The sequence below is a fragment of the Morchella sextelata genome, assembly GCF_020137385.1.
Source record: "Morchella sextelata strain SCLS chromosome Unknown scls_22, whole genome shotgun sequence".
Lineage (NCBI taxonomy): Eukaryota > Fungi > Ascomycota > Pezizomycetes > Pezizales > Morchellaceae > Morchella > Morchella sextelata.
The window spans coordinates 749097-773802 of NW_025408637.1; the positions used below are offsets into that span (position 1 = coordinate 749097).

At 45.0% G+C, this 24706-nt stretch overlaps 2 protein-coding genes across 2 annotated transcripts; one reads left to right on the forward strand and one right to left on the reverse strand.

Annotated features, from left to right (window-relative positions):
* Positions 1–3666: 3666 nt before the first annotated feature.
* Positions 3667–5838, forward strand: H6S33_007111 (uncharacterized protein; the record flags this gene model as incomplete). Its single annotated transcript, XM_044838457.1, has 8 exons — positions 3667–3726; positions 3889–4187; positions 4239–4369; positions 4425–4601; positions 4671–4695; positions 4763–5350; positions 5407–5719; positions 5812–5838. The coding sequence occupies 8 exons, from the start codon at positions 3667–3669 to the stop codon at positions 5836–5838; spliced, it is 1620 nt and encodes a 539-aa protein (XP_044689275.1).
* A 15364-nt stretch (positions 5839–21202) lies between these two features.
* Positions 21203–21550, reverse strand: H6S33_007112 (uncharacterized protein; the record flags this gene model as incomplete). Its single annotated transcript, XM_044838458.1, has 1 exon — positions 21203–21550. The coding sequence occupies one exon, from the start codon at positions 21548–21550 to the stop codon at positions 21203–21205; it is 348 nt and encodes a 115-aa protein (XP_044689276.1).
* Between the last annotated feature and the right edge of the window lie 3156 nt (positions 21551–24706).

The window sequence follows — 24706 nt, forward strand, 5'->3', positions numbered from 1 at the left end:
AAAATGAGTAGATCTCATAATAAGCATTTATTAATCAGTAATATCTTAATCCGTAAGAGTGTTGTTGGGTGGAGAATAAACAGTCTTCTCTATCTTCAATTTCAAATGTTATCGATTAGAGCTCCTGGAGCTGTTAATCCCTACCACTTTCGGTTAGACTATCCCATGTCAGAGCTTGACATGTAGTCTCTATCAGCTTAGCGAGTATACAACAGTAATCCAGAGAGCCCATCCTTTTTTTTTCCTCACTGGTCTCCCCTAAAGTCTAAATCTATCACTCTTCTCAACATCACTGTCAGCCATTATTTCATCTCCGTGCAGCAGTATCTTAACTCTACACTCGCTTAGTCATCATATATAGACTATGATGGGAAAAGGGCCGGATAAAACTCCTCGTCGGAATATTTCGCGATCCAACAAGAATACCGGGCTAAGAAATACACCTGTTAGTCCTCCAACACCCACTCTTATACGTTTACGTTTCCATATACCTAACAATCATGTCCAGACCCCCATCGTTACACCTGATCATGAATTCCAAACTCAGCCACTGCACTCTAGCAGCAGTAATCGCAGCAGTAACATTCACAACAGCAGCACTTGCAGCCATCGCAACCATTACAGTAAACAACTTAGCTGTATACCCCCGTACTATTCGGTACCCTGCAACAGCATTAGCAATTGTTACAAATGGAACAGCAGTTGCCGGCTAGCCAAATTCAGATTCAGTTTTTTGCCCTTGCTCAACATTTTGGGACATAGAGACAGCCTCCTACACCAACCCCCTATACCTCGCGTCAATAAGTGGAGCCTGAAGAATCTCAGGTGTTGATTGACACCAATGGAGATTCTGATACCTCCGAAGGCTACAAACTAGTTCTCTCGTATATGACAGAGGAAAATGTGGAGACGGAATACATGATCAAGGTATATAAACCTCGCTCACCATAGCATCTAGATTCCGATACTAACAATAACAACAACCCGAAGGGGCTTGAATTGCAAAAGGTAGAGGATGCTATAAACAAGGCTATAAATAAGGCTATATATGAGTAGCCAAAGACCAAATGGTGGCACGATAGCAATAGGCTTGATGACGAATTCAAGGATGTTGGTAAATCTTTCAACGATCTTTTCAGCAAATCCAACATGATCTTTGCTCGCTACTTTGGTATCCTCGATCAATGGATTCCACGGATGATCAATGATTCGGCTGATAGATTGATAAATATCTCATGGACTGGATATCTCAAATCATATAATCAGATACTTGCTTGGAGGAATAATCAGTTTAGCGAATTCTTTATTAACGTCGACGCGTTTCAGCGCCGTATTCAAAGTGACAACATGGGATTTACGGCACTTCCACTGGCAGACCTTGGATGTCTACATATTGAAATGGAGTTTTGCCGACTTCTACAGTCTTTGTGGCACCACTCATGCCATAATTGATTGGGGTGAAACCCTTCCCAACAAACCGATGTTGGCCTTGAATAAGACTATATTCATGTACAGTCTAGTGTACTCTCACAGATTATGCTATAATCTAGAAAGCTTTACGGGGGGGAAGCCTTTAATCGTGAAAGGACAAACGGTCCTGCGGAGGAGTATAAATTGTATGGAATTGAATGTTTAGTGTTATTACCACCGAAACTGCTAAGCAAGGTACGGTACAGGAAGTTAAAGAAGAGATGAGAAAGATGATATATTTGTCCCATCTGCCACCCCTGAACCCGTCGCTCTACCTGTCGCCATTGTTGCACTTGCTGCCACGTCCACACCAATAAATTTCGACCTCACCCCACTCCTGTCAGTAGCGCCCTTTCCGTCGATGAAAATGACAATGAAACTGAGCCGGGTGTGAATTAGTTTTCTTTTTTAACTTATTGTTTCTTATTTCTTCTTCTTCTTCTCTATTCTTTTATATACTATATTTGATTTTTTCATATCTTATATTATTGCATCGTTTTTACCATGGTTTTATATACGGGTTCATGTATTCTTTTTTCACACTGTAATGCTCAAGAATTCTTATGGGAGTACTATTTTTATCCAGCGGGCGTCTCTATATAGTACATACATATACATATGTTTATTTGGTGAGGTTAGATGGAGTGCAGCAACATATTATATCCATGTATCCGTATTCTGTACCGAGGGTTAATGTATTCGATAATGGTAAAGATGCACTTATACTCATTCCGGAGTTTCTTGCATTACATGTATGTTTCTCTATGTAAAGCCCGGCACTCCTACCCCATTCGGCCCAAATACTTTCACAGTATAGCAGCCCTCTCATATCAATAGGGATACGGTCGGGCTATGGCATTATAAACAGACTATCTTCTGTATTGATACCGTCGCCCTGCCACATTTTTATCAATTTGGTAGGCTGACCAGATTTAGGCGAATACTGGTTTGTGCGGCAGATCGTAGTGCAACCGCAGTAGAGCTCAATACTGTACCCTGTCGTTGTTCTAAAGTTTGAACATCAATGCGGTACCACTACGATCTTATTGCGGCTCTAAGCCCAAGTGATATTATTAGGTAAATGCTGCTTCTACAGAATATAGCACTAATACTAACTTCAAAACCAGTCAGTCGTGTACATAATCAATATTATATAAGATGTTCTCTTCTCGATAAGATGACACTACTGCCCTCTTCTACAAATAGAATCACGCTACCGTACCTTGAACACCCACTTTTTTGTTGCAGCCTGAATACAGTTTTGATATGATGTCCCTTACAATTCTTTTTCCGTGTAACTCCAGGCTAACATTCTGAATACTGTAGTTTGATGATTGGGCATCACTGGAATTAATTTATCAATATGGTGTTCCTTGGCTAACTGTGTAAATTCTATTAACGAATCATTAAAAACCAGGGCTGTCACAACAATAAATATTTCGAAAAAGAAAATAAAAATTTCAACACTACTACTTTAACCTCGAGGGGTTTTGCAAAAAAAATCTATTTCTGGCTGTATTATTACGGTATTCAGTCTACACCGATTTCCCGTATTTTTGTTTGCAATTACTATTCATTTGCCTTATTCATTTAAATTGCCTCTCGTCGTTCTTCCATTGACAAATACGCCCAAATTCACAAAGAAAGGTTGAGTCCCCGAATGTCATCTGTAAATTACTTCGGGCGTTATGGATCACAATCTCATTTGTAAGTCGTGGACATTGAAAAGCAAATAGGTTAAACTCTAGTGGCCACGTAATAAGACCTCCACCGCTTTTCGCACTTTTTAGATATTTGCTACAAGCACCATTGTCTTGGCAAAACGGACAGTATGCCCCAAGGCGGCATCTTCACATATTGGACTCTAGCCACACCCTCGGTACTACACTAGAATATATAGAGGGATAGTAGTAGGATCCTTTATCTCTTGAGATACTAATCTATACTTGAATCCTTTACACAAACCAGATTCCTGTAGATTATTCAACCTGTCGTTCATAAGTAACCACGGGTATGTAATCCTCCCAGTATATGGATTCTTCTGGAGGTTAATAAGATTTAGGAGATTAGGAGGAAATAAATTTCTTCTCTTGTCAGTTTTATTACATATCACACCTTTGATTTCATCAAAATTCCATTGTAGGAAGATATTCGTGGAAACGAAAGATGAGAATTCTCGTTGGTCGGCGATATACAATGTTCATTGTTCTGCTCTACCCCACATCCTCGGAAAGGCTGTCACTCCTCACCTGCCGCGTACATATTACAACTCTACACACAAACAAACTTAAAACAAATCGTTCAGAATAGCCGAACTTGCCGGACTTATTGCCAGTATTGCCGGGCTAATCCATATTACTTGGACAGTCGTAGGACTCAGCTATACCTACTTAGCTAAACTGAAAGATTTGTCATCAGGAGATCAAAAGCATCCATAGCGAGCTTTCGGCTCTACTTAGTGTATTGTCGATTCTGAAACAGCAGACGGACGACAATAAATCATCGGCTAAGCATCTTTTAGTTCTTGAAGTCCCGTTGGAGGAATGCAACCATGTGATAAAGGAGATCCAGATACAGTTGAAACCGAAGAGGAGTTTGCTCGGAAGGGCATTTCATCGGAGCCGATGGCCCTTGTTGGAAGGCCAACTCTCGGCAATCCTACTGAAGATTGAAAGGTATAAGAGTTTGTTTGGACTTGCAATTTCCGCCGAGCAACAGTAAGTTACCGTCGACCATCACTAGAAATCCAGCTGACAGCATGCTCTTAGCTACCTATCTACTGGAATCGAAGTCCTTGCTAGGAATACCGACATGAAGGTGCGCGATCTCTTGGATCGTGTTCAAGTCGAATTCACTGCTGCAGAGCAGGAGAGGAACAGAAAGATCGAATCTGGCCTAGGTGATCAACTATCCTCTATATCATAACCCTGGTGCTGACTGTCTATGTGGTTAAGCAAAAAGCCGAGCGAGGATCCTCAAATGGGTCTATAGAACACCCTTTGATGAGAGGCACCTTGAGATCAGTGGTAGGAGACAACTAGATACTGGGACCTTGCTTACTCTAAAACCCGAATTCCAATCTTGGGTAAAGGAGAATCCAGATTTTAAGATTTTGTGGGGAAATGGCATCCGTAAGTACCGTTGCCTTTTATTCGTAGTGTGTTTCAAAGTCATTTTGTTAACGCGAGTCTACTCAACAGCGGGTGCTGGAAAAACATTCCTCAGGTAGGCAATATTTATTAAGTACAGCGTCTATTATTCTTGAAGGTTGAAGCTGACTTCATCTCCATAGGTCAAGGGTGATTGACTACTTGACCAATAATATAACTTCCAGATTACCTGCAAATATTGGTGTCGCCTTCCTCTACTTCGATTATAAAGGGCGAGCAGAACAATCGCCCCCTCTGATACTTTGCAGTCTTATTCATCAATTGGCGTCCCAGCTGTCGTTAATTCCGGCACCTCTTGAATCGTTGTACAATGACCTTTCTCAAAAGAACAAATCCTTGAGCTCTGAACCTACTCCTGCTTACAAGCTCCTGCTGGAGATCCTGAAGATGTTCAAGAGGGTATATTTTGTTTTCGATGCCTTAGATGAGTGTGAAGAAGAAACTCAACGCCGAAATCTGATTCCCATGTTTCATGGGCTTGCAAGCTCAGGTGCAAGTGTATTCATAACCAGTCGGTCCTATCCACTTGATATAAATGAATCCTTCTCGGCCTCAACTGGCGCTGTATCTATCACCCTTGCGGCGCAGGAGGAAGATCTGAGGATCTATATCGAGCAGAAAATCAACGGCAATACACACGCTAGGAGGCTCATATCGCCTACGATCAAGGATAATATTATCCAAAAGTTGGTCGACTGTGCGAAGGGAATGTATATGATCACCGTTGCACAGGCTTACAGAGTGCCACTAATATTCTACAAAATAGGTTCCTGCTTGTGCATTTCTTTATCGAAGATATCTGCAAGCGAACGACTGTGAACGAGATAAAGCGATCTTTACAAGATCTAGATTCAACACTGGCAGAAGAAGATTCACTCCTTGGTATCTATCAAAGGGTAATGGATGACATAAAGAATGAGCACGAAAGCAGACGTAAACTAGCGCTTAAGTCGCTTTCATGGGCGGTTAAAGCTATTACACCCCTTTCTGTCCACGAATTCTGTCAAGCAGTCTCAATCAAAGAGCACCTTCAGGATATCGGCCCTGGAGATACCCCTGATATAAGTATGATACTGGAGGTATGCGAGGGTCTTTTACTGGTCGATTTGACGGATAAAAAGGTCAAGTTTGCACATTTCTCTGTGAACGAGTATCTTACAGACAAATGCAGCGCCATTCAGGACGCTTCGTGTTATAGGAAATACGAACACTGCTCCTAAGTCAAGGAATAAGGATAATATGAGTGATGGGTTGTGATGCGAGTACGGTCGGGTAACGAGGGAACAAGCATAGAAAGGTACCGAGGGGTGTGGGGGCACCGGGTGCAACCACACTAGTATTAGGCTGTTGTGAGGGCACGCTTACTATTGGGTGTCTCACCCGGAACGGAATAGAAGCGGGGCTTATGGCTGCAGGCCATTCTACTTAGGGAAGTAGCTCTAGGACAATAGCATGACACAGCTCGGTTACTGGCAATTGCGGGGTTCATGGTTACGTGTCAGAATTAGAATGGAGGAACGGAACTATGCGGGGGCGCTTTTCTATTGGGGTTATCTTCGGGTTGATTGTTATATTCTATTATCGTTATCTCATTAGTATTAGAAAGCGGGCCTTGGCATAGGTTCCAACATGTATAAATAGGGAGGGTTCTGCCTCGTCTTAGTGGCATCATCAGTCACTCAGCGAGCGGAATCCGGTTTACAATATTACAAGTTTAAAAGCTACAGAACTATCGCTTAGCATTGGCATTTCCCCAAACACTATATTGTACCTTATCCACTACGCTATTATTTTATCGATCGCATATTATCAACGTCCCGATAAGACAACTACTTGCTTAGACCAATACTTGAGAGTATTTTGTTTGTGGCGGATAGTCACCGTGCGCTCAAGTAAAAGAATAAGAAAGTAGTCTATTAGAAGGACTCTTTGATACCGTATGCATCCCCGAGTAGCAACAGCAGCTATCAACAACTTCACTTGCACCACCTCTTTTGTCGTTCGCAGAGGCAGTGCCGAACACCTCTATTGCGGATACCTTGAGTACGCCGGGTTTTTTGCCGAAGCAGGTACTACTTGCACGTTCGAAGAACACGACCCGGAGATCCTCAACTATCCCGAACTCTTCCCCATTAAAATCACCCTCAGTCAGCAATCCTACGGATTAGCTCACTCCGTCCCTTGGTTCGTCGCTCAACCCTGGTGTAGGAGACAGCCACAGCTCAGCATCGAGCAACTTAGCAATGTCAAGGGGTCATCAGCAACGATCGGAGGAAGACTACAACATGGAGAGCTCAATCACAGTGAGAGATCGAGGTATAGTCGAGACTCAGGCGAGACAGCGCCACAGGAGGGATCTGGACATGCCAATCAGCGACCTCTTCAGATCGACTCAGCCGGCCGCATCCTATGGCCAACCCCGCTCCCGCAGGCAAGGGGACTATCGAGATTATTCCCCATACAAAACGCCAATCAGAGAACGATCTTCTATTCCGAGGCCCTCGGGCCCCAGGGAAACGGACGAAGACGAGGATACGGATATGGACGTAGAGGAACGCCGGATCGAGCACCCCTTTGGAGAAATCATCGGGCAGGAAATCGAACGGAGAGGAGCCCCAGTGGTTCAACAGCTGAGCCGCGGACTTGGAGACCTCACTGTGAGCGTCCAAGACCTGCCCGCAATCAGGGAAATTACTCGGCAGCATGCGGCGCAGCTTACCCAGCAGCACGAAGAGCAGACCAGACTCATCCGCGAGTTGCAGATGAAGTTCAACCAGGACCAAGAAGAACGGGAGCGTCGCGAAGGGTTTATCCTCGCGCAAGTGTGAGCAGAGACAGCCGCAACCACTACGAACCTCGGTCAAGTCTTGGAACAGATCGCCACCACTACTAGGGCCCATCAACAGCGGCAGGAGGAGCAGGGCCAGCACATAACCATGCTGGCTGACTGGATTCAAAGACTGCCAAAAGATGGTCCAGCCCAAGTCCCAGAAGGCGTAGCAGCCACACTAGCACAATTGGAAAGGACCATGCAGCAGCAGGTCTCCTTGGTAGATGGGTTCTCCGGAACAAAGACGGCCTTAGAAGAAATGATGGAGCAGATGAAGGAAACAGCCCGTAAAGCGGCTGCGGAAAAACCACTGGCCCCAGAAACAGGTGGCGGCGGATCAGGACCACCTCCCCAACCACCCCCCCAGCCACCAGTCGCCCCTCCAGCTGGCTCCGAATCCAGTGAAGACCTCGAAGACCAAAGCCAACAAGGGAAGCAAGGAGGTCAAGGAGTACAAGGTGGAGGTAATGGGAATGGCAATAAGGGAGGTAACGCCCCGGAAGCACCCGGATCATCCCCATCGGATTCCTCAGATTCGGAAGGCGAACACCGTAAGCGGCTGGAATGTAGGAAACGAAGACATGAAAGGAGGCGCCAACGAGAGCAAGAACTCTCGCACCCCCCTCGTGCCACCGTAGGTGATGCACCCAAAAAGGCCAACATTCCCTTCTCCGGAAGAGCAGATCAAGACGTAAGACTCTGGATCGATCAGATGGAAATCCTAATCAGTCTCCAGAAGAAGGTCCAATGGGATAACGGCACTAAGATTATGTGGGCATCCCTCGAGTTTACCGGTAGTGCGGCAAACTTTTGGCGGAATTTCACGGAGAGGTTAGCTGTGGATAGCAGTATCGGAACCTGGGAACGGTTCAAGCAAGAACTCCGCACCCAATACGGCAACCGCACGAGTCAGGAAAAGGCCAAGCAAAAGATGGACAGACTCCGGCAAACTGGCCCAATCGATGACTACATCAACGAGATGCAGAACCTAGAATGGGACGCACGAGTTGGACCAGTTGTCATGAGATCCATGATCCTAACAGGAATAAACTCCTCGCTGGAACAACGGCTCTCCAATGCGATTGAGGAACCTAATGATTTCGTGGACTGGTTAGCCTGGGTACGGAAAGTCGGACGCAAGGACCACGAGGTGAAGGCTCGGAAAGAAATCCTGCGAGGAAAGGATACGGTGAAACCTCGCGAGGAAAAAACGGAACGGCGGAAATCGCGCAACAACGCAAATCCTCGGAAAACTTTTCCCGCATCAGCCAACAACTCCAAGATCTCGGATGACTTAGGTGTCACCAAAGAAGAGAAGGAGAAATGGCAGAAGGAAGGAAAGTGTTTCCGTTGTGGTAGAGATAACCACTTCGTAAAGGATTGCGTGGCGACGAGTAAGGTCAGGTTGACGAACCTGAAGAGAAAAGAACATCCTTCCGGGAGAAAGGACCAAGGAAGGGAGGGTGATAAGAAACGGAAATTGGGGCCACAAAATGAGGCATTCAGGGCAAGGATTACGAATTTGGAGGACTAAATTGATTGGGTATTTCTATTTATGCGGTGTTTTATTCTATGTTGTGTTACGGCTTTCATTCTGTTTGGAAAAAAGACTTTCTTAAGGGATCGGGTTATGTTATGTTCTATCGGTTTTGTTATTTCGCGCAATTTAAATTCTCTCTACACACACTTTGAGAAGCGGGGTCACATTCCGAAACGCCTGGTGCGTAAGTGTTGTACTATGATCTTCATCAACGCTCGAATTTTCTATATAAACTCCCTCGCCCCGCGCTCAGAACAAGAACCATCAACATAAACCCACTTTCAAAGAACAATCCGCCTTACCTTACACTTTCAAAAACATACAAACATGTCTTTACACAACCAAGAAACCCGCCTCGAGATTGAGATCTCTTGGAACCACCCCGCAACTAGTACCCAACATGCAGAAATAGTCAACGCACTCCTAGACAGCGGAACAGAGGACTGGGTTATGTCCTGGAACTGTATCCACCGTCTCAAGATCCCAACTCAACCTCGACCCAAGCCCCTTATCATCAGACAGGCTGACGGTACCCCTATGCCTAACTCCGGCACTCACATCACCCAATCTCTTACCCTCCGCGTCGGCAACCATCTAGACAGAGACATCGTCTGTGAGGTTGGCTCATTCGCAGGAGAAGACCTCGTCATACCACATCGATGGCTCAAGGAGCATCAACCCACCATACATTGGGGTCAGAACAAGGTCACCTTCGACAACATCAATTGTCAAGTGAAGGGATGCTTCAGGACCATGTATGATATATACGAAGAAGACCCAGAAGAGCTGGTCATCAGGCTGTTGAGGTCGTCACCCGAGACACAGATGATGATCGAGCAACACCCCTTCTGGGCAAGGGCATTGGTAGGCGAGGCTCTCGCTAGTGCTATACCGATGGAGTACCAGGACTTCGTCGATGTCTTCTCTAAGGAGGGAGCCGATCGACTACCTGATCACTCTGAATGGGACCATACCATTCCCCTTATGGAAGGAAAGCAGCCTCCATGGGGACCGATCTATGCGCTCTCCCCAGTGGAACAAAAGGCACTCCGGGAGTACTTGGACGAAATGCTAGCCTCTGGCAAAATAGTCCCCTCCACCAGCCCAGCAGCAGCACCGATCCTGTTCGTGAAAAAAGCCAATGGGAAACTGAGGTTATGCGTAGACTTTCGTGGCTTAAATGCTATCACAGTCAAGAATCGCTACCCCCTTCCCCTCATGACAGAGTTGGCCGATTCGACGAAAGGAGCGGAGTTCTTCACCAAGATAGACCTGAAAAATGGTTATAACTTGATTAGGATTGCTGCTGGCGAGGAATGGAAAACAGCTTTCAGAACGAAGTACGGCCACTTCGAATATAGGGTAATGCCTTTTGGCTTAACCAATGCGCCGGCGTCGTTCCAGGTCATGGTCAATACCATATTCAAGGATCTTTTAGATCAAGGCGTAGTAGTCTACTTGGATGATATTCTAATATATTCAAAGACTAAGGAAGAGCATACGACTCTTGTGAGAAAGGTATTGGAACGACTGCAGCAAAACCATCTATACGGGAACCTCGAGAAAACGGAATGGCACAAACAGGAGGTAGAATTCCTGGGATTCGTACTATCAGGGAAAGGGAACCAGGTCTCGCCTAAGAAGGTAAAGGCAATCACGGAATGGTTACCACCCACCAAGGTCAAGGAACTTCAATGTTTCCTCGGGTTCGCCAACTTCCTACGACGGTTCATCCACAGGTACTCCGAAGTTTGCCGACCAATGACTGATCTCTTGAAGAAAGGTTCCGTATGGCGATGGGGCAGTGAACAGCAAAGCGCTTTCGACGAGCTGAAGGAGAAATTTACGTCTGCTCCAATACTACGACACTATGACGAACACCGTGAAGCGATCATAGAAACTGACGCGAGTGACTGGGCTGAGGCCGCAGTACTCTCTCAGGTGTTCGAGGACGGTATCCTACACCCGGTAGCTTACCACTCTCGCAAGTTTAACGAGGCAGAGGTAAACTACGAGATCTACGACAAGGAGATGCTCGCTATAGTTTCTGCTCTCTTGACTTGGAGACATTGGCTGGAAGGAACGGATATTCCTATCCAGATACATTCGGATCATCAGAACCTACAGTACTTTACAACGACCAAGAAGTTGTCGAGAAGACAAGCCAGATGGGCCGAAAAGATAGCACCTTTTCGCTTCAGGATCCATTACCGACCAGGCGAAAAGAATGGCAAGCCAGATGCACTTACAAGGCGCCCAGAGTTCGCTATGGAAGGGGGAGTAATGCGTGAACAACCCGTAAAACAGTTGCTCAGCGCAGAACAATTTGTCAGAAAATCACGGACCAGCGTAGAAACTGGCCCTGAAATTATTGGCAACCCCGAAGAAGAATGGACTCCGTTGGATCAGTGGTACGACATACCAGGTACTGAGCTGCCTCAGCCACTACAAGACTGATATGAACAGGACAGACAATGGGTTCGGAGAGTGTTCCGGGATGAACCTCTCCCTGACGCAAACCTTGAAGTCTTCGGGACAGAGGAAGCTGATGCCGTAATAACGGAGCTTGCCACTGAATGGACCCCGGGATCGAATGAGGCCACCCACGATGGTCGTTGGGTAGTGCCAGGATACGCGGTCAGACAAGTCATCGAGGATCATCATGACAGACCCGTAGCGGGGCATCTAGGAAGGGATAAAACCCTTGAGTTGATCGATAGGAACTACTGGTGGCCAGGAATGCCCACGGATGTAGCCAACTTCGTCAAGACTTGCGACGTATGCCAGAGAGCCAAGCAACGTCGGAGACACTTGTCACTCCCTCAACCCCTAGAGTTAGCCACCACACCTTGGACTGATATCTCAATGGATTTCGTAGTAGAAATGCCAAAGGAGAAGTCAGGATTCCGTAACGTATTGGTAGTCGTGGACCGTTTTACGAAAATGGCTCACTTCATTCCAATGACGGGAATCAACGCGGAACAAACCGCTAACGCCTTTGTCAAGGACATTTGGCGCTTTCACGGACTCCCTAGGAGCATTGTCTCTGACAGGGGAACACAGTTCGTATCGGCATTCTGGGCTGCGGTCACGGAACGACTAGGGATTCGTAGAAGACTCTCGACCTCGTTCCACCCACAGACGGATGGACAAACAGAAAAGACCAACCAGCACCTCGAATCCTACATCCGGGCCTATACCGCAGGAACAGGAAAGAAATGGAAGGACCTACTACCGATTTGCGAGTATGCATATAATAATGCGAAACACTCGTCGACAGGACAATCGCCGTTCTACTGTAACTATGGTTTCCACCCACGGACAGATTGGCCAACGGATGCGAAAATCGGACAGCTGGATGCCACGGGAAGCACCTACCTGGAAGACCTTCTCCTAGCCCATGAATCAGCGAGAGACACGCTGCAGAAGACCTTTGACAGGATGGCGTCAAGGCCAGGGCCAGCAGTTCAGCGGTTTACAATCGGCCAAAAGGTTTTGCTGGACACTCGGAACCTCGGCGGTTATAATAAATGGTCGGACAAGTTTACAGGCCCCTTCGAGATCGCCGCGGCTGTAGGAAATAGGGCTTATAGATTGAATCTCCCGGTAGAATGGAAGGTTCATGACGTATTCCACGAGATGTTGTTGCGACCTTATCGAGAGGATCCCAACCCTGGTAGGCAACAGAACACACGAAAACGACTCGCAACACCCGACCCTCAAGAAGCGCTCTTAGATGAGAACTTCAAACCAACCACGAATATCCGGCCCCATACACGGAGTCAAGGGCCAGTCATCGACTCGAGTCGGCCTCCGAAACGACAACGGACTAGGGAAGACTAGCTCGATACCTTTCCTACTCTATGATTTTTCCCACAGGGTTTTTATCATAGAAAGGTTTTAACGGTCGAGGGCGACGTCTAGGAAGGGGGAGTAGTGTTATAGGAAATACGAACACTGCTCCTAAGTCAAGGAATAAGGATAATATGAGTGATGGGTTGTGATGCGAGTACGGTCGGGTAACGAGGGAACAAGCATAGAAAGGTACCGAGGGGTGTGGGGGCACCGGGTGCAACCACACTAGTATTAGGCTGTTGTGAGGGCACGCTTACTATTGGGTGTCTCACCCGGAACGGAATAGAAGCGGGGCTTATGGCTGCAGGCCATTCTACTTAGGGAAGTAGCTCTAGGACAATAGCATGACACAGCTCGGTTACTGGCAATTGCGGGGTTCATGGTTACGTGTCAGAATTAGAATGGAGGAACGGAACTATGCGGGGGCGCTTTTCTATTGGGGTTATCTTCGGGTTGATTGTTATATTCTATTATCGTTATCTCATTAGTATTAGAAAGCGGGCCTTGGCATAGGTTCCAACATGTATAAATAGGGAGGGTTCTGCCTCGTCTTAGTGGCATCATCAGTCACTCAGCGAGCGGAATCCGGTTTACAATATTACAAGTTTAAAAGCTACAGAACTATCGCTTAGCATTGGCATTTCCCCAAACACTTCGAGGAACGTCACCGCCGACTATTTCAATTTCTTATCATTGAAGAGCTTCGAGAGGCCATGTCAATCGCGCGAACAGTACGCGAGCCGCAAGCAGCTGTATCCGCTTTGGGGGTACGCAATGATCAATCTCTACAATCACGTGTATCTTTGGGACAAGAACGAGCCCTGTGAGCCTTTTTTGAGATTTCTAAAATCCTCGGCGGTACATACATACATTGAAGATCGCCGCAACTTCTTGTATTATCGCGGAGAGAGGCTCATTTCACACCTGAGTTTTCCGAAGTTCCCCTTCTCTCAGGCCGTTGAGGGGTGGTATACGGGACACACCGCCACTTTCGTATACCTGTGAAACCTTTGTCAGAATTCGGATGATGACGCGCTTGGAGAAGCTGGCGGATTATCAGTGATGTGGATGGGAGGCCAAGATATGACAGTGGCTTTCAGTAAGAGGGTTGACTTAACATCGAGCAAGAACGTTGAGAACTTAAGGAAAAACAAGACGATGTGCCTCGAATTTATTCAGGACCGGGAATGGGCGGCGCACGAGGGCCGGGAGATGGTAAACGAATATTCCTCTTACCCACCACATGTATATGACATTCATACCCTTGGCACCTTTGGCCGGGGGTTTGTACCGATGGAGGCTCGATGGAGGCGCAGAGATATATTGGTGGCATACCTCTCTTAGGTTAGAAAGGTTATTCGCCCTTTATTCTTTCACACGTTGTTCAAGATGGAACTTTGAAGCCGAGATTCATCCCCATGAGAACATTACTCTATTGCGAATCTCTATACCGATTAAATCATGGATTAAGTGATGCAGCTCGAGCGTGTGGTAGTGATCTAACAAACGATATATTGGTGCTGTTCTGAGCGGGTCGTACGAGCGTTGTTCGGTCCGAGTCGTAAGAGCGTGCTGTGCAGCAGAAACTGTGATTGGCAGTGTGGTCGACGAGTCGACTTGTCTCAAGTCCCCTATGGCACAAAAATGGTTCTGCTAATTTAAACACGCGCGAGGTGAATCTTTGGGATAAACAGGATACCTGCTACCGACTCTAATGACTCTGTAAATGAATCAGCAAAGTCGTCGGTAAAGGCATCCGGGTAAATTTGTATTGGAAAGGTCGTTTTTCGATATACATAGTAATTTTGGGTGTGTAAATGCATCAGTAAAGTCGTAGTTAAAGAAATTGGACGACTTAACCAACGACTTTACACCACATTTTACCAGCGACTTCATGGCATTTAGGGAGGGGGAATAAGTTGCGGCCTCCTTACCTGTGATTGTGATCGATCACAAAGGCCGGGAACTTGAGTCCAATATCATGATCAAGGAAATCACACAACGGCGGAAGTTAAAAAGTCAGAACTATGTCTATATTCGAATTGAACAATGCATTTTCTAAATTTAAATTGTATTCCCCAAATGTTACAAGCCCACTGACATAGGAGGACATCTGGTGATCCTATTGACATATCTAGTTTCAGAGATCCATTATCTTGAGATTCTGGTAAAGACTTCATCGGAAAAAGAGATATTTTCCGGCGGAGATGGAAAAGCGTTCGGAAGTGGTAAGGTCATAGGTAAAATCGTAGGTAAAATGTATTGCAAGCTCTAAAGTCATAGGTAGAAGCATCAACGGATACATTTACACAAGACATGGGCTATAAATGTGCTTTTTCGTGCCCTTTTGTGCCTTTTACTATTTTATTTGTCTGGGAAAAGGGATAATTGATGCATTTACCGGGCTATTAGAGCGATAGGTTATGGAGGGATGTAAAATATCTTGGCTATAGTTCTTAGTAACCTTCGGAGGTTTTAACATGAACTGTGTGCTGTTTATTTGAGGTCAGAAAGACAGGGAGATCTAACTATATCTATGGTACATGTTCGATCCACCACGAGTCCCCCATGATCACCCATGAGCCCCCCTCCTATCTTGCCCCACCACTTCTGTCTTCGCTGCCAAAAACTAACATCAGTGGTGTTCAGTATGGCTCCACGACCGAAAGATCGGAGAACGGGCTACTGGAGAAGGAAGGAAAGGCGGTTATGCGCGGTACAGGTTAGTTCAAACGGTTAGGATTCTGGTAGCAAGTCACTTACCGGATTGACTATATGAACATAGTCTGGGGTCGCTTTCAGTATTTAACTGGGAATCAGGTGACCTGCAATGTCGGATACGTCGCCTAAGCCTTCAAGGGCATTGGCAGATGTGTCGCTTTATCGATTGGATCAAAATTCCCTCCCCGATCGCGGGAATTCATCTCGTTCTTTAACAATCATGATGAGCCCGAGTGATAAGTCATGACCGCAATTGCATGAGAATCTGATCAATGCCACACAGAATAATCCGAGTGAGGAACTCTTGAGTGGCGAGAGCTGAAGCATTAGTTGATCAAAGATGATCGGTATCTTGCAAAGTCACAGTTTCAGTCTTAATTAAACGAGTCATAAACCATGATACACTCGGCGGATCTGCGAGTGATAATTTATGATCCCCAGCGTCACAAGCGACCACCCAAGGTGCATCGAGGCCGAGTACTGCGTGATTACTCACCCATCGTGTGCTGAACAATGTCTCAGCCACCGAGCGATAATCCTTGCTGATTCCCCCAAGTGATGGATCATGACCCGCCGTCCACGTGATATGTGGAGACTAAGGGGTCGAGTGATGGCTCATGACCCACTAAGTGGTGCGAGTGATCTCCCATGATCGCCGTTCTTGTTGGAAATGGTGGCGCAAGAGGAGCGGCTGGTGGGGATTGGTGGTGTAGTTCGAGAAAAAGTCAAGGACCGGAACTCTTTCCCAGCACGTGAGGACACCGGCTATAATCGTGGTAATCTCCTGCGCAGCCAACACCCCCGCGAACCTCCCCACAGCTTCTCCGTGATAATGCTCACCATATCTAGGGTATCTGATTTCGAGCATTCTCTAGTTGACGCCGGGGCGGGTGGTGCGGGCTGGTAGGAGAACTAAGCGAGCGTACACCCTGCAAATATCTCCTCCCCTGTCGACGCGGACTGCCTTACGAACGTTACCTCCAGTGGCCATTTACTCACAATTGGTTAAGGAATTAACGATATTTCTCCTTACCATGTGATGACGACACATCAGGTATCACCTGACACCAATAACTTCGCTCTGGGTGCGTCGTTTCTTGCCTACGACTAATGTTCCGCTTAACACCAAAACGTAGTCTTGGTGTGGTAAGGGGATACCTCCGCTAGGATCGTTACCCTTGTAAGAAACGCCGACGATACCATTTTACATGGCCCGGCGTAAGAAGTATATCCGAGATCTGACCTCTGTGTACCTGGGGTGTGAACCAACCACCACTCCTTGCGTCTTGGCGGCTTGGCGTGGGTCAGGTGTAATGCATGGTACTCAGGCAATGTTTTCATCTCAAGTGGACAAGAACTCTGTCGTCTTTCATATGCCGCGGCCGATACCTAGACTGTATGACAAAAGACACCAGCCGGGCCCAATAACCGAGCATAGCCCGCACCACACAATCATTTCATAAGATATCACTCGCCACTCTCGTCTTAGTATGGTCATAATAGAAATCGCACATTTTAGCCCGGTCCAATGATACAACACAGTGAATCTCCTCAACGTGTCGCGGGGATGATCGTACAGCCGTTGTTCAGCGCTGATATACGTTCTCCGTGGCTGAACACTCAGCGTTCGTAACCGTTTAATTAGGCGTCCGCACGTATCTCCTCATAGTGTAGGTAGGCTTCGCCAGCGAGGCAGCGATTTCATATCGAAGTCAAACACTACCACCTTCGCTACCCGACCACGCATCTGGGGTTACTGTGGATGCTTGAGCGTGGAATATACCTTCCGCTAAGGAGGTGTTGAACGAAGAAAGCCCTCTGGAACACTAATGAGATGGTGGGTCTCGAGCTGCCATCATATGTGAACCAAGATCATACCTGGTAAGTGTCCCCAAAAAGAGCATTTGTGAGTGATTGCTGGGTGCGAGGGGCGTTCTAAGACTCGGTAACTGCAAGTAACCAATCTAATATGTGTACCTGGCAGGAGCGCCCTTGCGGCCTCGTGATACGCTGAGGGCGCTGATGAATGTAAGTCCGAGGATTTAATACGTAGCTTTATTACCCAACTCACCATTATATACGCGGCTATCGCGTCTGAAGGTGTTCGCACCGCGAGCGGCGTGCCAAGCTAATCGTCAATGGCCATCTAATCGATTACCAGACAGCGAATTAGTTCACTGTATCTCGAGAAACCTACTCGGAGTACGCAGTTTAATACTCTAGGTCGATATAAGGAAATAAGCGCCGTTTTTCACACTCCATCGCGAGATCACACGTTCTCACTCGGGCGGCGAGTGATGGCCCATGACCGAGGGATGAGTCATATAATATCACTCGCACAGCAGGGATTCGTGATCGGAAATCAATTTTTTTTTTGTTTAACACATTAAGATCGGAAATGGTTGATTGATAATTCATTAATCTTTCAGAATTGGAAATGTTATTATGACCTTGAGGTTCTGCGTCTGCTTTCAACTCATAACACTCGAAATCGTGAATGTACTTTACCAGCAACGGGGGTAAAAATTCAAGGCTTGTAGTAAGGTTACCCAGAAGAAAAAGACTGATATCAAGCCTATCTGTCGAAAAAGGGTGGTATTAGCATTTTCTCTGTCTAAGGGCTATAATTAGGTAATCATGCACCGAATAAAGGGATTATATACACCTTTAGCTCTCCATACACATTGAATTTATATAAATATTATTAAATAAGTTAAGCCTTTATACCAGATATGTCTTATTTATCAAGTAAGGTTTTTTGATGGATAAGGTTGATATAAGACTTATAGATTCCGATTTTACTAGCATTTCACCGGCTAGTCTGCTGATATATTACCTCCAGCAAGCAAATTTCAGTTCTCCCATAGCTTTGTAGGTAGAAGTAGCATCCGGTATATGGTACCTACAATGCTCTGTTTTCAAATTTCTTTTTTTTCTTTTTTAACCACCAAGGACATGTTCTTATCTAGAAATAAGGTGTAAATAAGTCTTAAAATCTCAAATAAGGCTTATTCCAAAATCGGACTTTCCACTCATAGTTGCTTTCAGTAGGTTTATCTATAAAAAAGGAATAAATCATATAAAATGATTAATTTAGGCTTATATAAACATGTATAAGCCTCTTTCAGGCCTTACTTTTCACCTCCAAAACCGGTAATGTAACCATCTTATTTTCTAATGACTTGGCAATATCACTCACCATAGAGATTCCCGCTTGTGACTTCCAACCTATACTTCCCAATTACCAAGGTCCTCTCATGAAATAACCCAACCCTAGGTCGGTCTTAATAGTGGCCTCAGCTAGCCACCAAAATATGTAATATGCAAACTCCGAGAATTGTACGGAGGTTGGTAAAATTATTGCAAAAACAGGGGTTTAGCGAGTGCTGTACGGCTGGAAGGTGGAGAGTGCTGTAATTGGTGGGTAGAGGACCTCAATGGTTTACGGAGAGAAAATTTTTTTTGTCGTGTTATAGTATATAGAATAATAATAGAGATTTAAAAAGCAATCAGTTCACCTATGTCTTCTTGCCTGTATTGATTCCCTCAGCTGTTCGCAATGATGTCTATTCGTACAGAGGATTTCAGTTACAGTAAGAGATGTTATGTGTAAGCTCTTCAGCATGCAGGTTGGACCTTTCAGCGGATTGTTAATGAATATTTACTTATTATATACAGAATATCAGAAATCAATTTGGAATGCTGTCTCCTAATTGGCCTGTCTTATCTCTTGATCTTAATTCAATTGAGAATATCTAGAGTATTCTCAAAATGCGCCTGCATGATAGAAGACCGAGACCTAGAGGAAGAGCAGAGATTAGAGAGGCAATACTTGAGGAATGGGATCTTATTACTGAGCAGGACATCATCAAATGTATCAACAATATGCTACAGCAGATAGAGGCAGTCATTGCTGCCAATGGGAGTCATACCAGGTGGTAACTTGAAGGTAGAGGTTCATCGTCTGGAACAAGTGATCGTTGCTTCAGGCGTTCGTTGTAGGAACCAGGTGTTCGTTGCTAGAACTCTTGTTAGAAACTGTACTGTAGAAAATTCACCACTCGCCACTCAAAATTTGATACTCGCTAGGCTTTTTTTAGCGCACTTACTTACCCCTATTTTCGCAATAATTTTACCAACCTCTGTAAGCTAAACAGTAGCTCGGATTCAAAACGATAACATCATGCTTAACACGATGTACCTGTTTATCTAGTGAAGTGGACACTCGTGCTGAAGAGTCCGTATGCCTTGGTCGTTTCAACGAGGGAATGCACTCTCCGGATCATGGAATTAGAGAAAATGTTTGTAGAGAAGTATAGTAATTGAGCGTCTTATTCCAACTAACTAGAGGGGGGAATGCCCCATATTTATACCAAAGAAAGGTAACACAAAACATAATGAATCATAGTCGTATGAGGGATAGAAAGACATGACTAATAAATCCCAGAGGAAAATGAGTCAGAACTCGTGAATCATGATGACAAATGAGAATTCTCCAATACTATGAAATGTGCTGAACGTACTATTTCAAGACTTCCCCTCGTGAACCACAGTGAATAGTAGAAGAAAATAAAACATGCTTACCCTTATCCAATCCCTTTGGAAGTAAATCCGGCACGTTTTCGTTTGTAGAGATATATTCCAACTCAAACAATTTATCCTCGTATCGTTCCCGAACAAAATGAAAATGCACATCAATATGTTTATACCTTTTATGAAAGACAGGAGTTTTAACCAATGACAAAGAACCATTATTATCACCACGAAGAATAAAAGAAAGTTTCGGTTTCCGTTCCAACTCGTGTATCGCATTCCTTAACCATATCATTTGTCGACTGGTATCCGAAAGAGCCATGTATTCTGCCTCGGTGGTAGAGGTAGCGACGGAGCGCTGCTTATAAGAGCGCCAGGAGATGAGAGCTTCCCCTAGCATAAAGCAGTGGCCGGTAAAAGAGCGGCGGTCGTCGATGTCAGAGGCATAGCTTGCGTCACTAAAGCCGATGAGTACAGTTTCATGGATTAATTAGTTAATACACTGGGTTACGAGGAGTTGGATTAGTCAGAAAGGTTCCATTGGGTTCTATCGGGTTCTGTGGGTTGTAAGCGTATGAGTCACTTTGGATTTGTCATCACTGAGATTTCCTTGAGTATATTAGGAGGTTTCTTTCTCGTTTCTTGTTCTCTTTCTTTTCTTTCTTTACTACGCAATGTCTTCTATACCTACACTGTCTTTTTCTATACAATATTATCTTCCTCTTCTTTACTCGAGAAGATCACCGCTTCGCTGCCCCCTTGTCTCGTTGACCCTTACCGACCCTAGAGTCCCTCGGGACCCCATTGTGAATTCCCAAACCGACCTCTACTACCCCCTTCGTACCCTACGGAATACTCGTTACTCGCCCCCTTGAGAGCAGTTGGAGGCGTTTTTGCATATACGAGTGACCAATCGAGGGTACCCTTTAGGTAACGAAGGACGCGATGGACTGCTCCCAGGTGAGCTTCAGTGGGGCAGGAAAATAATTGCGAGAGCATATTGACAGGGTAAGCGAGGTTCGGTCTGGTACCGATTACTGCATATATTAATGAACCGATTATGGACTGATAGATTGTTGTAGGTCAATTTTTCTCCACTTCTGTTCCCTTTTGTAGGTGAATATTGTTGTCGATAGGTGTAGCAACAGGTCTAGATTCATCGAAACCGTATTTGATAAGTACACACTTGAAATAGACTTTCTGTGATAGGATCATGCCGGTCTTAGTGTGGATCAAGTGGATTCCAAGTGCCCAGTTGGCTGTGACAGTTTCCGTCTTTTCGAATTCTGCGTGGAGTTGGAGGCTGACGTGGTTCTTGAGTTTAACAAACCAGTAGAAGATAAGTATATCGTCTACGTAGATGGCGATGACAACTTCCGCTGCTTTGTGAATGAAAACACAAGGGTCGAAGTCCACTTTTCTGAATCCCATTTTAATTAGCGTTTTAGAAAGATGAGTATACCATTCCCGAAATGACTGTTTGAGCTTATAGATACGTTTGATAAGTCTGCATGCTTTACCGGGAGTAGGGTAGCCAGGTGGAGATTTCATATAGATTTATTCCTGAAGTTCACCGTATAGGAAAGTGCTAGTAACATCCATCTGATCGCATTGGCCGCCGGTTTGAACACAGTGAGCAGGAAATAGTCTGATGGATTCGTATCGGGTGAGGGAAGTATAGGTTTGATTGAAATCTTGACCAGGTACCTGTGAGAAATCTTTTGCGACTAGTCGGGCTTTCTACTGAATTGGGTTGCCATCGGGCCCGAGTTTAATTTTATATACCCATTTGCAGTCGACCAGTTTTCAGTGCTCTGGTGTGTCAACCACATTCCATGTATTATTCCTTGCGAGTGAGTCTAGTTCAAATTCTATAGCCTTTCGCCATATTTCAGAGTCAGGACTGTTGATTGCTTAGTGATAGTTTGTTGGTTCTGCAATGTTGGTATAATACTGAATGTTGTATCCGTATCTGACCGCAGGTTTCCGTTCCCGTAGTGGGTTGCATCTCGGTTGATCAGTGTCTGTGTCAACATAATTGTACTTGGTACATTCAAGAGTAAGTCTCGAAAAGCTGCCCCCCCCTAAATTGGCATCTTCTTCATCTTCTTCTTTTTCGGTTTTGTCATCAGTAATATGTCCTATATTTTGCCGAAGTATTTGCTGGTTGAACAAGTTTTCTACATCGGAATCGGAGAGTTCAGCAAGTGGTGTTAGTGGTCGTGAGTATGGTTCTTGTTTGATCACAATTTGTTTGGTTTAGCGGATGCATGGGCTTTGATTGATATAATTTCAATGTCTTCCCCTACACATGTACCTTTAAACCTAAAATGATGAGAGAGAACTACTTTCCTTTATAATGGTATATAAAAATGGCAGATTTTATCAGAGTTTCCATAGCCGCAGAATTGTCCCATGATTGCCCTAGCGTTTAACTTTGTTTCAGCTGATCGTGTTTCGACAGGTATGTGAATGAATATTGTTTCATCGAAGAACCGGGGATTTCCAATGAAGGGTTTTTTTCCACTGAGTACTTCATCTGGTGTCATATTTGGGATTGCTTTATGCAGGAAATGATTCTTGACATATACCATTGTATTGATCGCTTCTGCCAATAGATTCCGTGGAAGGTCGTGATTGAGCAAGTTGGATTGTGCCATTGTTGCTAGTGTTCTGTTCAAGCATTCTGCTGTTCCGTTTGACTCATGAGAGTAGGGTATAGTGAGTTCAAGCTTTATGCCTTTGGACGCAAATAATTGTTGGAGGTCGTTGGAGATGTATTTGTTGTCATTGTCATTTTGGAACCGTTTGACCGTTTTATCCAATTGATTCTACATGTATGCGATATACCATTGTGTGACAGCTACTGCATCTTACTTCTCTTTAAGGAAGTAGAGGTGAGAGTACCTGGAATAATCGTCAATAAAAGTAATATAGTAACTAAAACCAGCAAGAAAAGGAGTGGAAAACTTGCCACTCATATCTGAGTGGAATAGTTCTAGTGGCTATTTGGATCGTGATTCGGTAAGAGGAGCAAGGTGTGATTTGGTGGATTTGGCGAGTTCACATGTATTGCATGTTTCTATATTACCTATTGTGGGGAGAGACTTTGGATCGGTGACCATGTTATGTAACCGTGAGAGCGAGGAAGCGGGGAGATGTCCGAGTCGTTGGTGCCAGTCATCGAGGTTGCTGGCGATGGATATGTGTGCGCAAGGTTCCTTGGTTTCAAAAATATAAAGACTAGTACTATTTGCGTTAACGAGCCCAATGATTTCTTTGCTGTTCGGTTTATAAATGGTAAAGCCGTTTTCCATTCCTGTTGTAGTGAATCTCTTTTTGGCAATACATGAATAAGTCATTAGATTGGTATTGCTGAATTCTGAGATAAAAATACATTCTGCAGAGTAATAGGGCCATGTGATCCGGTGATGGTAACATTTCCAATTCCAGTTATCTGTAGCTTTCGTCCGCCGTCAACAGTGACTGTTCCCTTATAAGGTGAAGGGTTGGTAACTTGAGTTCTGGTCATGTGGTTGGTTGCGACAGGGTCAAAGATCCATGTCTTATTATCAGATGTGGAAGGTCCTGCAACGAAGCCAAAGTCATCTTTCCTTGTTCCATTTGAAGTATTTGAGAAAGCGGTAAAGTCGAAGGAAACCAGCATAGTAAATGCATTAGCTTCTCTGAGTTCAGGGAGGTCAGAGAGGTCAATAATCCAAGAGAGGTCTAGTTTTGTATAAAATTCAGTACCGGACTCGACGTTGAGATTGCCAGATGCAGCGGACTTCTCTTTGTCTCTGAAAGCTTTGAATTTCCGGCAGTCTTTCTGCATGTGGCCTTTTCTATAATCGCCATTTTTGATGCACCATATACATTTGACATCATTTTTGTACTTTTTTTGTTCTGTGCCTTGCCAATATTGTTGTTACCTCCATGTACTAGGTTTCCTCGCCTGATATTGTAGGCCTCTCCAGCCGAATATCAAACATTGTCACACTGTCAGTCCAAATTCAACAGCTTTTCATACACATTATTGAAGGTGATGCTGAGCTTGGTTTGCAGTTTGTTAACAACTGATTTGAGGAATTCGTACCGGAGTGAGAGAAGTAGGAAAGATGCCTTCGCTTCTGAGACAGTTTCGAGTTGGTGGAGGTGATAACCGAGTAGGTCTTTGGTTTTGTCCGCAGATGCTGGTTCTAGTAAGGAGGGATGATCAAAAAGCATTTGACTTGGTTGGATGTTTCTTGATGCCTTTGTCAGGCGTATACTGTAGGGTTACAATGTTGGCAAGAAGCGAGTGGAAGGAAGATACAGTTTTTCGATCAAAAAAAATTTGTCCTTGAGTTGAGTCCAGAGGTGGTGAGTGGTATCTGTTGGAGTGAGCGTGAGAATGATTTCAAATTCGACGTTGGTTTGAAGGAAGAAGACCGCGAGGTTATCTTTCTTGTCTCATTCGCTGATTTCTTCAGCATTATCTGTGGTCTCTTCTTCTTCCTCTTCTGCTGGTTCTGCTGCTGTACTTTCTGCAGATTGTTCTGCAGTTAGTGTCGCTGTAACTGTAGTTGTGGTTGTGGTGAATACAGG